The sequence below is a fragment of the Solea senegalensis genome, linkage group LG5 (genome assembly GCF_019176455.1).
Source record: "Solea senegalensis isolate Sse05_10M linkage group LG5, IFAPA_SoseM_1, whole genome shotgun sequence".
Classification (NCBI taxonomy): domain Eukaryota; kingdom Metazoa; phylum Chordata; class Actinopteri; order Pleuronectiformes; family Soleidae; genus Solea; species Solea senegalensis.
Window position 1 is genome coordinate 4,012,215 of NC_058025.1, and position 14,293 is coordinate 4,026,507.

General features: G+C 38.4%; 1 protein-coding gene across 10 annotated transcripts in view; it reads right to left on the minus strand.

Moving 5' to 3' along the window:
* trpm3 (transient receptor potential cation channel, subfamily M, member 3) overlaps positions 1-14,293 on the minus strand; it is a 175,066-nt gene that overhangs the window by 132,029 nt on the left and 28,744 nt on the right. For 4 of the 10 annotated variants that reach the window (XM_044025455.1, XM_044025454.1, XM_044025453.1 and 1 more), the window contains exon 1: positions 12,382-12,989. The exons of the other annotated variants lie outside the window; for them this stretch is intronic. In XM_044025455.1, the coding sequence (XP_043881390.1) occupies positions 12,382-12,471 (90 nt within the window). In that variant the 5' untranslated portion in view covers positions 12,472-12,989. Of the gene's footprint in view, positions 1-12,381; positions 12,990-14,293 lie in introns of those variants that run through there. 10 annotated transcript variants of the gene reach the window in all.

Below are 14,293 nucleotides of genomic sequence, written 5' to 3' on the forward strand. Positions count from 1 at the left end.
GTGAAGCAGAGAGGAGAATAACATAGAGAGGGAACAGACAGAAACGACACAGGGAGAGATTACACCAGGCAGGGCAGTGAGGAGGTGAGAGCGTTCTGTTCCACTTCTCTCTCACATCACTTTTTTTTTCGTTAAAATAAAATACTCTTCCTGTCAACAGAGATCTTGGTTTTTTCTGTTTTAACAGTTCTAATTTTATAAAAATGCTTTGTTCTCTCCTCATGTGTTTGGCCATGATATCAGCACTTCAACACAACACAGAAGCTGTCTATAAATAATATCTTTATTATTGTTATTAATATATATATATATATGATGACGATAATATGAATACAATTTAAATTGTATTGCGTAAATGTTATACATAAAGACATTTTTCATTAGTAGGGCTGGGCGAAAAATCGATTTAGTGAATAATTTGCATTTGTAGTTTAGGAGAATTTGTTTTTAATGGAAATTGTTTTTCTCCCTTTTGGCTTCTGTAGTTACGATAAGATCCCTGGGAGTTGGGACATTGTTTGAATCAAGTAGAAAGTTCACTGAGGTAATATTATGTATTTTCGCTGTTTTTTAAAATGCCAGTACCTGCCGTCTTGTTTTTATGCTCGTTCAACAACTTTTTTTAAAAGATTATGTTGCACTTTAACCTCAAGGGTTAAATTTTGTTCAAATCCCACTAGGGAAAAAAACAATCATATACATGTACAGTCTTCATTATGGTTCATATGCTGACTATAATCAGGCTGCAGCCATGGCTTTAAATGTTGCTGCCACGACAGGACAGGAAAGTGGGGGCGGAATTATCTCATTTCCTTTTGTGAAAAAAATAGAAAAGAAAAAAAGGATGGTCCGGTGTATCCTACACAAAAAAGGAGATAGGAAAGGAAGCACTGAAGCTTTCCTTTCCCTAGGGGTTAATAGCTGTTATTATAGCTGTCAGTGAGATACTTCTAGTTCACGCCACTCATTTAAAGAATCCTTTCCTAAGCAAATTTGACTATTCACATGCAGCCGGAGCTTTTCAGAGCGGTCGCTGTCCGTGGTGCTGATTTTTCACAGCTCACCACACTCAGAAGAAGCGGCGCTTCAGCGTGAACGACGGCGTGATGGATTACACAAGCCTCAGTGACAATATGGCTACAGATCTGATTATAGAGAGTGTCTTATTTTAGCCCACTGAGATGCAAATTTCAATATTGCCCCATCCTGCCCCCACACCTCACTCTCTGCCTTCTCATTATCTTAACAGTGCTGACAATGACACGCGAGAATAATTAAATGGAAACGTATTGATTTGTGGATTTATTGATTCATAGTGACGTATGGATGAGCTGTAAATTACCCCCCAATGATCCATGCATACATAAATAAGCAATAATAAGTACTTTACTCTATTAGTTATATTTCTAGCAACTTTTACTCCACTACACAACTGTCTTTGTTACTCATTATTACCAAATAAATAACAGAGTGAACCGTGCTACTTCGTTACGTGAAGATTGTTCTGCTTCTGTGTTTAAACATGCGGAAAAAGGTTAGTTGGTCATTTGGGAAATTTAGCTTCGCTGAAGAATAAAAACAAGTTGTTTCAAGTCCAGTGAGTAACATTTTATAAGAGTTTACTGGCAGAAATTGAATATGACACTCATAGGTGTGTTTATATGAATGTGTAATTACTTAAAAATAGAAACGTTTTAGTTTTTTTGTGAGGTCTCTTTTTTGCCAATCAAAAAAAGGCTCATAAAATGAAAAGTACTGTATTCCTTCCTGTCCATAAACTTAAACATTCAGTCAAAATATAATATAACAACAACCATTATACACAGTCAAAAACAGTATGCTTTGGCGAACCGAATGCAAACCTTTTTTCGGCACAAGCTTGGGTCGGGTGGTTGTGTGATTCTCGTCACTACCACCTTGGTTTTCATCACCATTCATTTTCCGACCTCTACTGAATCACGTGACGTAAAGGTGCTTCATATGTGGAGAGAGAAGGCAGTGGCAAGGCTGTGTTTGGGGTGAGAAACTCAGAGAGGAATTTAGGATCACGTCTAATTGGGAATCGAGATTGCAATTTTTTTTAGCCATTTGATGTGCAGCAGTAGCTATGACACTATGAATGTTTGGTATTTTCAATACGAACAAAAAAAAGGCTCTATCACATAAACCTGATGCATGAATCAACAGAGACAGAAGGAGACAATAAAGAGAGTGTGTTTACACACTCTCCGATAAGATTTGGTCACCGTAGTTTCCTTACGCTTTTGGGAAAACTTAGGTGTGCACTTTGCAGTCTAACCATTAGATGTCACTGCATTCTAAACTGTGGCATTATATCTCGGCCACCAAAAGCCAGACTTTCATATTCCTTTCAAAAACATTAGAGCCCCAGGTTTCGTGTTTGATGCTCTCAGTTCACGTCAGGTGAAGTCATCGCGCTGGTGAGGAGCGGCGATGGTGAAATACTTCAAAGCTTATGTTGTGCAACAGAAATCCAACGCAGGTTCCAAGAAAAATTGCGGCACCTTTTAGTTTTAGCTACAGAGTAAACAAACACACACAAACGTGTAACCCTGGCAACGTTCATGAATACAAACGGTCATAAATGCCGGCTATAAATTTACTCACTAACCGTGTCAGCATCCCGATGCCAGTAAATTGTATAGTTCAGAGTGCATGAGGAGGAATCCGTGACTTACTGCTCATATCTATTATTAAACAGCCCATCATCACCCACTCACAATTCCCTCTGACAGTGTGAAGGTGAAAGGTCCTGTGTTCTGAGTGCATTACTCCACCGCTCGGGGTCAAGGATGCCGAGTGTCTGACAAAAGACTGAAGCTGTGAATTGTGGAGTTTTACCACAGTACAAAAAAACAAACACTGAGCTTTTACCAAATTATACGTTTAACCAGAAACACCAGGTCCTTTCAGCACTGATTCTCATAAATGATTCAGCAGCGAATCAGTCCGCATTAACTGTTGAATTCATTTGAATTCGGAAAAACAAAAACTAAAATGTATTCATTTAAAACAAAACAACACATGAAAACATTTACTTTGCTGAAAACATTTGCTCGTTCTGTGACGGTCACATCTGCGAGCGGCTTGTCTCCGCACGCCGTGATGTTGCGCGACGGGGTGTGTGCCAAACAGGGGAAATTTACCACGTCTTTGTTGTCGTGTGTGGTGCTCAAACAAAGGGAAGGAAGGATGCGCTAATTTGCAGCTAATGTTCTCGTTTTGGCTCATTAGCGAGATAATGTTTAAAATGAAAACTCATGAAGGCGGCGTTTGTGAGTTAACTGCGAGTCGTTCTGTCAGTCTGAGGTCTTTTCACGCACCAGAGACGAAGAAGAAGAGCGGGGACACATGTTTGTAAATGTGTCATTTGTTTCCCATTAAAGTGAAGGGCAAATTTAACCACATTTTTCTGTGTAGGAATTATGTTGGGATGCAAGATATTGGAACTTTTCTTGTTATCTAATGTGAAGCGATACCTAAAACCAATACCAATTTAAATGGAATTATGTATTTATCTTCTGTAGTGAAATTTACGTCATATAAAATAAAATAAATAGTAGTTGGAGAGGAAACAAACATCGAAATCAAGGAGGTCGCAGCGAATTCAGTTTACTATTTTAGTCATTAGTCATCAACATGGGATCTTGGTGTGTTTACCGATATTAAATATACAATTTACAAGGCTATATCGGCAGATACTGATATTGTGCCAATAATATTGTGCTTTGCTGAATTTATAGTATGTGTGTTTATGATAATATTTGTACCATTTCCACCAAGATAAGCAGCATGTAGGACAAATTAAAGAGTCCTGGTCACCACAGAAGACGGATAAGATAAGAAGGCTACTAGATACTACAGGGCTACAAGTATTAACTGATTATTAGGCGATTACTAAATTAATTAACAGTTATTCACCGTTATTGACTAATCATTTACATGTTCCATCATTTGTATTTCATGGACCAAAAAACCCAAATCAAGTAAACAAGAAAAATAACCAAGGGATGGCACATTATATGGCACATAATATAGTTGCAGCCCTTGCTGATACATGGTTTCTGCATCCATCTATTGTTGGTGTGCAGTTTCTTACATTCCTCCACTTTATTCCATTTCCATCATTTTTCTTTTGCAGAAAAATGCAAAACATGTGAAGGCTTCTTCACCTTCCTCAAGAGTAAAAATCTTATGCTGCGTTTCAAGGTTTTTTAATGCTCAAAATTAAAATACACATAAAACAAGGCTGATGGAATCACACTTGTAGTTTTTGACCTTGCTGTTTGTTGTAATTTCTCCTGCAGGTAAATAAATAAAAACGCTGTTGCTAAACTTTTTAATTACTAACATTACAAGATCAATACTGGTTAAATACAATTCGGCTTAAATACACAAGTGTGAGAATGTCATTATCAAACTAATCAAACAGCAAATGTGTGCAATCTAATGCAAACATTCAGCTCGACCCTGATTTAAAACAAACCAAACAACCACATTATATCCAAGCACCATTTTAAAGCAGTGATGCGATGTTTTGTTGTAGTATTTTATCAAACTGAACAGAACCAGTGATTACAGCGAGGAAACCTATTACACTCTTTAGTTGCTAAAAGCAAATACACATTTAAGACTTTAGATTATTAGAAACATGGAGCTGCAGGATTTTATCTTAGTTTGTGCCAACACAATCTTTTTTCTTGAGATCAATTCTGTGTGTCTCCTTACTGCATCTATTAATGGTATAAAAGAGGGCCCTTTAAGCGGGGCCCTGCTGATGCAAAACTGTGAATTTTTGTGATTGATGTTGTTTTAAATGAATTGATGGTCTTATATTAACAAGCTTTCAATGAATTAATCCTGTGCCATGTTTGCATGTAATGCTTAAAAACCGCTCCAATAAAGCATGAAATTGGACAAATACAGATGTTACCAATGCCATTATTTAGAGTATAACGCCATTAAATGGTAAAAGGTCTATATTTATGTAGCACTTTTCTAGTTTCGATGACCACTGAGATTAGTAGTAGTCGACCCATGTCTTGTCCAAGGACACATCGGCATGGAGAGTACAGCAGTGGAGCCAGGAATCAAACCCACAATCTCAGACCAAGTCTCGGACCGTCGCGCTTTAAAGGGGTCAGGGTCTAGCTATTGTTCATGTGTAATAAGAGGACAAACTAAATACTCTTTCACTGAAAATACTGCATACATATTTCCTAGATTTATTCTAACAAAGTGATTCAGAAATCCTTGTATATAGTCATTAAAGCGTGGCTCTAAACAGGAATTCCAGTAGTTTACAGGGAGCTGTACAGTATATGGTGAGTGTAAAAATATCATCAAACAAGACTGTTATCGTCCATAGCACAGCTTAACTTCACGATGAGCCCTGCAACAGTATGTCTTTTTATATAACACAAATGTATTTTTAGCGTTACAGAGTGATGTATTTATTTTTTAGCAGCATGTATTTTGCATAAGACCGAGTGTCATCAATGCTTGATGATAACAGGAGGCAATGAGATAAAAGGAAGAGGAGAAAAAAGGAGAAACAAAAAAAGAGACGAGACTGTGGCATAGACACACAGACATGACAGAGAAAAGACGGACGGTATAGAGACATGACTGAATTACTGCCCCCCACACGCCAGTCGTGTGCCATTACCTGCATTCATTTTCTCACAGGGTGAAAATATGTGAGATGAAAGTCTTTTTTGAAACTGACAAGAGGAGGCAGTTAAGACAACTCAAGTGTGGTGTGATGATCAAAAAGTAAGATCTGGGGCGAAAGACAGACGAAAAAAAACAAAAGGTACATGATTGATTTTTCTATTTCTGATTCTCTCCCACGCTTGATCCTCGGTTTATTTAAAAACAAATCTCACCTGTTAATGTTCGGAATTATTTTAGGAACAAGGCACAAGCTCTGACAGCGATTTTATGAGGTGTTTATGGTGTTTCACAGCTGTTGTCTCTCTTTATTCTTATCTCTTTCTACTTGCTGCACTGAAGGAAACATTTTTCCTGAACGGTCCAGATAAAAAGGAGCACACGGTTTCAAAGGAGCAATAAACTAAAAACCCTGCAAAACTTTGGTCTGGATTATTTTCCGGTGAACTCCAGGTTTTCTTTGCTCTTGTCCTACTTTGGAAAACACCCAGTTCCTCGAGTCTAATGGGGGCATTACTCTTCTGTCAGGTAGTACTTGACCAATTGCTTGCCATTTTTAAAGGTCAGTGGTAAGTTGTTTTAATGAATTTAATTACTTGGTGAAAAGTCGTGTCAGCACAAACTTGATTTATCGTCAGTTTTGGGATCATTTATAACAGTCAGAACGTGAGGCTGCTGCTGCTGCTGCTGCTCTTATAGGCCGAGCAAGTGTTTTTGGGGATATTTTCAGCTCAAACTAATGTATATTTTGTTTCACTTGACAGGAAAAATACAGTCAACTACATTTATTAGGGATCGCGAGATGGACAAAGTCACAGTGGTGCATATATTTACTCATTAAAACTACACTATTTGTCTTGGAAAAGCCATGTTTATCTGCAGAGGCTCTTTGTCTTTATTATTCAGACATGTGACCAAACATGTTTTGTTAAGTTTCATGAAACCCTCTGGACGAGTTACACAATTATGGAATTAGATTTGTGTCAACAACACTTTTTATAAAGCAAACAAGAAGCAAATAAAATATCGATTTAATCATTCAAAAATATTGTATTTTATTGCTTGAAAATACACTTGTTTTTGCACTCCCACACTTGTTCTCGGTGTTCCCTGATTTGTTCTTCGCACTCCCTGATTTCTTCTTTTCGCTCCCTCACTCACTTGTTCTTTGCGCTCCCTGATTTGTTCTTTGTGCCTCAGTTTTTTGTTTGCGGGCGGGCCTTAGGAAGCTGCCTGGTGATTGGCTACTTACATTTTATTTGCTTCTTAAGTGGTGTTTGCTTCATGAAAAGTGTTGTTTGAAAATATTGACACAAATCTATTTCCATACATTATCTACTGAACCGCTGCTAAACAAAACGTTTACCAACTTTACCAACAACGAGTTCTTCAAGTGACATAGTTTGGCAGATGTTTGGCACTAAGCAACAAAAGAAAAAAGCTGTGACGTTAAAGTTTAGAAAGAGTACGAACTGAAGTTTAAAGAAAGCACATCCTTCTGCTGGCAGTGCACACAACACATTTCACAGCACCTTCACTGTTCGTCCTCTGCAGCTTTAAACTGTGTAACTGTTACATGAGTGGGGTGTTGTGAAAGTGTAAATGGAGGCAGAGAAAAGAACAGAAGGACTGCTTTAAGGCAAAGACCTGGTTTTATTTTTACTTTTTTGTCAGAGCCACCAGTCCTTTTTTTGGTTTTTCCTTGTTTGTGAAACACGCTTTAGGAGGCAAAGTATACAAAAGTTGCTGCACTACAGAGGGCCACTCACTTTCACTCAAAGTGTAAATAAACTCTGATTTTCACCAAACTACAAAGTAACATAAAGTAATAAACTGAGAAATCCCGAATCCAGATCTGTATCAGCACCAAAATCTAATCATTTCTTCCCTGAGATGAAACCTACTGTAGTAAAAATCTCCAGATAATTTCATCAAATTTCATTATTTACTTTTTGAGTTATGCCCCTCGCAAATAAACAAATAGAGAGATGCCACCAAAAACATAACCCTCTTTAGCAGAAATAATAAGATGCAAACTAGTAAATCACACAGTTCCAGTTCTTGTACACTATGACACATATTGCAGAATTACACTGCATCTCAGTGTGGGTGGGTTTTATTGTATTACATCACTAGTTGCTTCATGACTTTATTGTATTGTATGGTGGTGGCCTTAGCGATTCTTCACAGAGCACAAATAAACAGACTATAGACTGAGGGAAACTAATAAATACACATCATGAGGTGCTTCACTGAAGAGCATTTCCCATGTGCACACACATACACACAAAAACAGAATCAGTCCCACATCAAGAGCAACACTCGCCGTGTTTGCCACTGTGAAAAAAATCAATGAGTGTGTGAGGTTTCAGGTTCATCTCTCACACACACGCCTACATTAGTAATAGGTAATAGGTTTCAGCAGAGGGCGCACATAAAGTTTCCTATCACATAACAAATGTCAGCTGCAGACGCAGCAGCAACAGCAACTTGGAGATGCAAGTCTCCAAAATGAATGAAAATGAAATGTGTCACTATAAATTAGGTTTTTGGAAAATGTGACAGCCCTGCCAGTGTGTAGGAATTAGTGCCATCTACGGGTTAAGTTGTTTATTGCAACCAACTCAATCCAGAAACAACAAAGCAGACTCAGTGGAAAAGGAAGGCACTGAAAGAACAACAGTTTTAAAGGTAATTGTCATAATTTTAAATATTGAATCTAATGTCTGATGATAGATCATGCAAAAACTATACATTGAACAACTTAAAGATACAGTAAATTGTGTCCAGCATGTTTGTATAATTCTTTTTTTAAAAAGAATATACAACAATAAAATATCAAATAGAACATTAAATGGTTGTTTTTTGAAATAACTTAATAACTGTTAATAAATAGTTGTTTTATTCTGGACCACCATGGTTTGACAGTAGCCCACTATGGACAAAGTAATCATCTTTTGAGTTCTAATTCTAACTGAAGGCTACACACAGTAGATTCAACAACACTCTAGTAAGGGAAGGGTGAGATGAGGGACGTTCAGTTGCAGTCGACAAACTGTACCTTTAATTTAATATCACACATAACGGTTTTCGTCTTAATCAAATGCATTGTTTGTCTCTTTCCACCGCAGGGTTCAAATCAACTGCTCACACATGGATGTTTGCAGTGCACAGCAACGTCAACTGTGCCTGTGGCGCTGCATCATAAATGCACATACTCATAAAGAAACATGTGCACAGGCAGGCACAGACACACGCCTACGCACAAATATTACTATATGTATTTTAATATAAAAAAAGTTATATATATATATATATATATATATATATACATACATATATATATATACATATACACATATATATATATATATATATATATATATATATATATATATATACACACATATATATATATATATATATATATATATATATATATATATATATATATATATATATATATATATATAAAGCTGTTGGACATATTTTCCTAGCCAGGGAAGATGGCAAACATCTGTGTCAGTCAGCCTACAAATTGTTGTCACACTAAAATGCACACACAAGCAAGTATGCAGTGTGGTAGCAGTGGGCAAATGATAAGTTAGAGGGACATGGGAGGAAAGTGCTAGTCATGCAGAGATTTCCTATAAAAATAACAGGCCTATTAAGTTAATTTCACACTGACAGCCTGATATCTCCTGAGGGAGATTCACATACAGATACGCAGCTTCAGGACGTATGATCCACATCCATCCACAGGCAAAGCTACAGGTTCAGCAGTATACTTTTTTTACTTTATAGCACAATCTCATTATACTGTATTCTTTTTTTAAACACACTGTAAACAGCTGGGAGTTCTGAATAATACAGCTTGTTTTGTGGTGTATTTATAATGAGCTAATGGAAAGATGCAGTATTGTAACTAGAAGCGGGAATCACGTGATACATGGTCAACGATACCAATAATATCGCGATACAATTATTCTGTTATAATTAATATATTGCAAAGAATCAAATAGCGATACATCACAAAACAAAACGTTAACGTGAAAAGTTAAAAGTGCACGATTACTCTATTTATTCACAATTTAGAGAGCAAAGGTCATCAAGTATATATATGGATGGAGCATCTCTTAACGTAGCTTTCTCCACCATTATCCTGCTGTAAACTTCCTCTTCAACAGCCAGTTAACTTCCACCCAAGTTTCCCTCATTCATTTGAGCAGCACCACCGTGAGGAGACATTACATTACATTATTATATTTAACCTTTTTTTTTTTTTTAGATGAAACGTAAAATGGACAGAGCCCTGTGTCCATACTCCATCAGCATGTGATATTCATCCATCACTTTTCAGAAAATGTGCACAAATACAGACATTTTGGGAACATCAGTAACGTTTCCTCTGTATCCTTTGGAAAATGTGGCCAAATACAACCACAGATATTGTAAAAATGTGCTTTAATATAGCATTTTTAGTTTATTAAATGTAAATTGGTAGGACTTTAATGCCTGTAATCTACCTTTGTTTGGTTTGTATCTTTGAGAAAATGTGCACAATTACCATCAAATGTCTGTATCTGTGAGACAACAAAATCACCAAACGTTGCACACTGCACCGAGATCCTGGAGTGACTGGAAATATACAGGGTCCCCCTGTATCACCAGGGCAAACCGCTAGGGCTGTATGTTGACCTAGTGATGAAATATAAACAAGTTTCTCCACTTATGACTGTCCTGTTGATGTAAATTCACCAGAAATGTGAGTGTTTTTAATTGTGATGTGCGGTGTGTCGTGACATCCCCTATCTGAATAAAACACAGCCATATAATCAGCATTTTCTGATTACCTTCATCCAAACAAGGCATGAGGAGTACTGCAAACTCAGTCACATTATGTTGTCACGCATATGTTTTCACAGCAGTGAAACACGTAAATGTAAGTTAGAATATTTTAGCATCTCATGTAAACATCACATCCTACTATGAATACATTAAATAATCTGATTATTTGGTATCCATATAAACAAAGTCAATGCAAATCTAAAAAAGCTCCGACTTAACAACATCGCACATTCAAGTCTTAATGCTCAGGGGATCCAGCTTAGGGAGAAAAAGGTATTTAAAAAAATCTAATTTGTGTAACAACACTTGACTTTTCCAAGTCTTCACAGAAGCTTTTTCCCCAGTGAACCCACTCAGAGTTATAATAGAAATGGTAAATGGAATACATTCTATCATGTTTACAGCAGTTTGAGAGCTATAAACACACAAATGCACAGAGATGACACGAACAAAACTGCATCCTCCAGTAAAAGCATGTGCATTGTCCTGAATCACACACACAGGTTTGCGCAGACATCCTTCTTAAGACACTGCATTGATCCATTCATTTGGACGGACAGCCTCAGCAAAGCCTCATACCTCACATAACCATAACCACAATTCAAATCTTAGCCCTAAACTCAACCAGTTCCTCAGAAATGAGGGTCTGCCTCATTAGGACCAGGTTCTAAAATGGCAACAGATACAAGCACACACACACACACACTCACACACAAACCTCATAATAGGGATATCCATTTAGACCCGCTATACATATGCAAATGTCTAACATATGAGCCCAGGCACTGTGGCTGTGTGGTTCAACATCACAGCGACACTGTTGTGTGAGACACTTTGATAAACCTGCATCAAAGCAGAGTGAAAGAGGAGGAGAAGAAGATGAAGAAGAAGAAGAAAAAAAGCATTGGAGACCTCCGACAATAGCCCTCCCTCCCTCTGTGGCTATAACTGGCTTATAAAAGCACATGAATGAATATAGATGAGGTTGCAGGCAACAAAAACTGGAAACAGGAAGAACCTCTGCATTCATAGAAGATATTTACACACATTCATGATTCTAAAGCCAGTAAATCATGGTGCACACATCTGTCCAGGTGAAAAGGGTTTGGTTTGTCAGCCCAACCTGGTTAACTGTTAACACCAGGCTTTTCTTTTTGGTTCATCTGTGGATGTGTTTGAACACCTGTCCACCAGGACTTGGTGTTGCACATCCCTCCCTGTTCCTTAATCCCCTCTCTGCTGTCCGTCATTTTCAATTTAGCATGTCTCCTCTTCACATCTGCTGACAAATCCTCTCTTCCCTTTACAGTATACTCTTTCTATTCCTCTTTCTTTCACTATCTTGTTTTCACATGTCTTACTTTAACTTTTTAAATTTCACATTTCGACCTTCGCGCTTTGTGTAAATGTATTTCCTTCTATAATCTGGGCTATAATTTCTTTCCATCTGTTGTTGTCTATGCGCATCTCTCTTGCCACTGTGCTCCCAATTCCCCCCCCCCATCTACATGTTCATCCTCTGCTCTTTGCACATGCACACACTTTCAGACCTTTAAAGGATCCCATCTCATCTCAGTTAGTTTGTTTTAAGCTGCCAGATTTGCCAAAAAGATCAGTTTCAACTTCATTTTTTGCATCCACTAATGCCGAGTGAAGCCAGAGATGTGGCACAGCAGCTTCTCCAGCGTTCATTTTGTGTCCCCCTCACCTCTATTAATCTTCCTTCAGAATGCAGCAGGATACTGATGCAGTGGTGCTGCATGACATATTTCATGACACATCTCCCTGGACATCTATTCTTTTTTAGTTCATTCTCACTTTCTTGTGCCAGTTTTTTACCTTTAGCAGGCGCACAGATGGCAGGAAGGCAGCATGGCACAGTTTTCTGATGGTCCAGTTGATTGGCCGTGGTGCGTCCAGCTGGTTCATGGTGCCCACTCTTCACTGAGCAGCCACTGGTGCCCGGCAGCTTTTCCCGGCACCAGATTCAACGCTGCCCCAAAAAGGGGGCAAAAATGGGAGAGGATCTCCAACTCCAACTGCTGCAGAGCACACAAGTCCCAGGGCATGACCCTCGATGGACAACCATCAACCGCTACTGCCACCACTGCCGTCGCCAGCCTCTACGTCCCCTAGCAGATGCAGCTCTCACCTGGGCAGCTCTTCTGCTCCCTCCCTGCCCTCTTCTCCACTACGTCCACACAGATCCAAAGAGTTGGAGGAAAACCCAAACCTGGAGCACCAGGAGCATCTGAATCCTCCTCCACTAGTAGCTGGAGTGTAAAAGATTGGAGGCGCAAAAATAGAAAAATAAAAAAACCCAGAGTGAAAAAATATTTTCCCAAACAACGAGTAGAGTGCAGGAATGCTCAGCAGATGTGAGAAGGATGCAGGTATAGAGAAAAAAGAAAGAAAGAGAAAAAGAGACTGGAGAAGGAGGAGAGAGCGTGAGATGAGAGGAGTGGAGAGGAGAAGAAAGGGAAGGAGAAGAGAGAGGAGTAGTGCAGTGCGGTGCAGTATAGCGCAAAAGGGGTAGAGGAGAGGAAAACGAGAGCAGCGGCGCAGAGCGCATAAACGGAGCAGCCTGACAGGCAGCAGCTTAGATTTGAGGCTGCACGCTCACTACTGTCTCCAAGATGAGAGGGAAAAAAAAAAAAAAAAAAGACAGAGTGGAAGGAAGAGAGGGAAAGAGAAAGAGAGAGAGGATGGGGAGAACAATTGATGAGCAGGCTGAAATTGAAATGATGGGAAAGAGATGCAAGAGAAAAGATTGGTCCTGCACACGGGAAGAAACTGTAGAGAGAGAACGAGAGAGAGAGAGAGAATGTAGAGGGAGGGAAGAGATGATGTGATGAGGCACTGTATGGTGGTCAAAAGGGAACTGTGTGAGGCAGAGTGAAAGCTCAGTCTTATAGAGTGAATTCAGATGGAGCCTGAAGATGTAAGCACATTAAACGACTCTGTGGTGGAGAAGAGAACCGACCTACTTAACCGTCTGAACATCAACAACATCTGAGATGGTTTTAACGCAGAAGAGCTGGAGAGTTCCACACTTGCATTAATTAATGTGTTATTGCCTCCCGTTGCTTTTTAATGTATCTGGGTCTCGTTTCATTTGAAACCCAAAGACTGAATATATAACCAGTGAATGTTGCTCTACTTCAGTTAAACGGTAAAATCTTGGGCCACCAGTAGATTTGTTGTTTTAGCAATGCTCCAGTGACTGTACAGTATAATTATTTCTTGATCACTTTATTGGAACACATGCAGTTGTATAATAACACAATTCTCAGAGAGAAAGAGGTTAAAGTGTTTTCTAATTGGTGTAATTTGAAAAGCCTCTGTTTTCAAATATCTGCTGTGAAAAATGTCAACTACACCAGGTTTATTCAAGCTGTGCTTGAGCTGTAAATACACATGTGCTTTGAGTTAAACTCAATGGCAGTTTGCTAATAAATGAGACCAACTTTCAGTCACGTCATTCCGATCCAAATGCCAACGATCACAGAATTTGACTGATAAAAAAAACAACAAGGCTGCTCTGTAAATATCTATTTGTTGACTGATCAAATTAGCAGCTTCTTCTGTATTCAGGATTTTTGTTTGGCCATTTGCAGGTACAAATATAGGACTTTGTAATGTCTTCAATTCAGTAAAACTGATTATTTTTTAGTGGTATTTCAGGAATTAGGGGATTTCAACACTCATTTCTATTGTATTGATTTTTAGAAATAAATTGACTGGTTTTTAA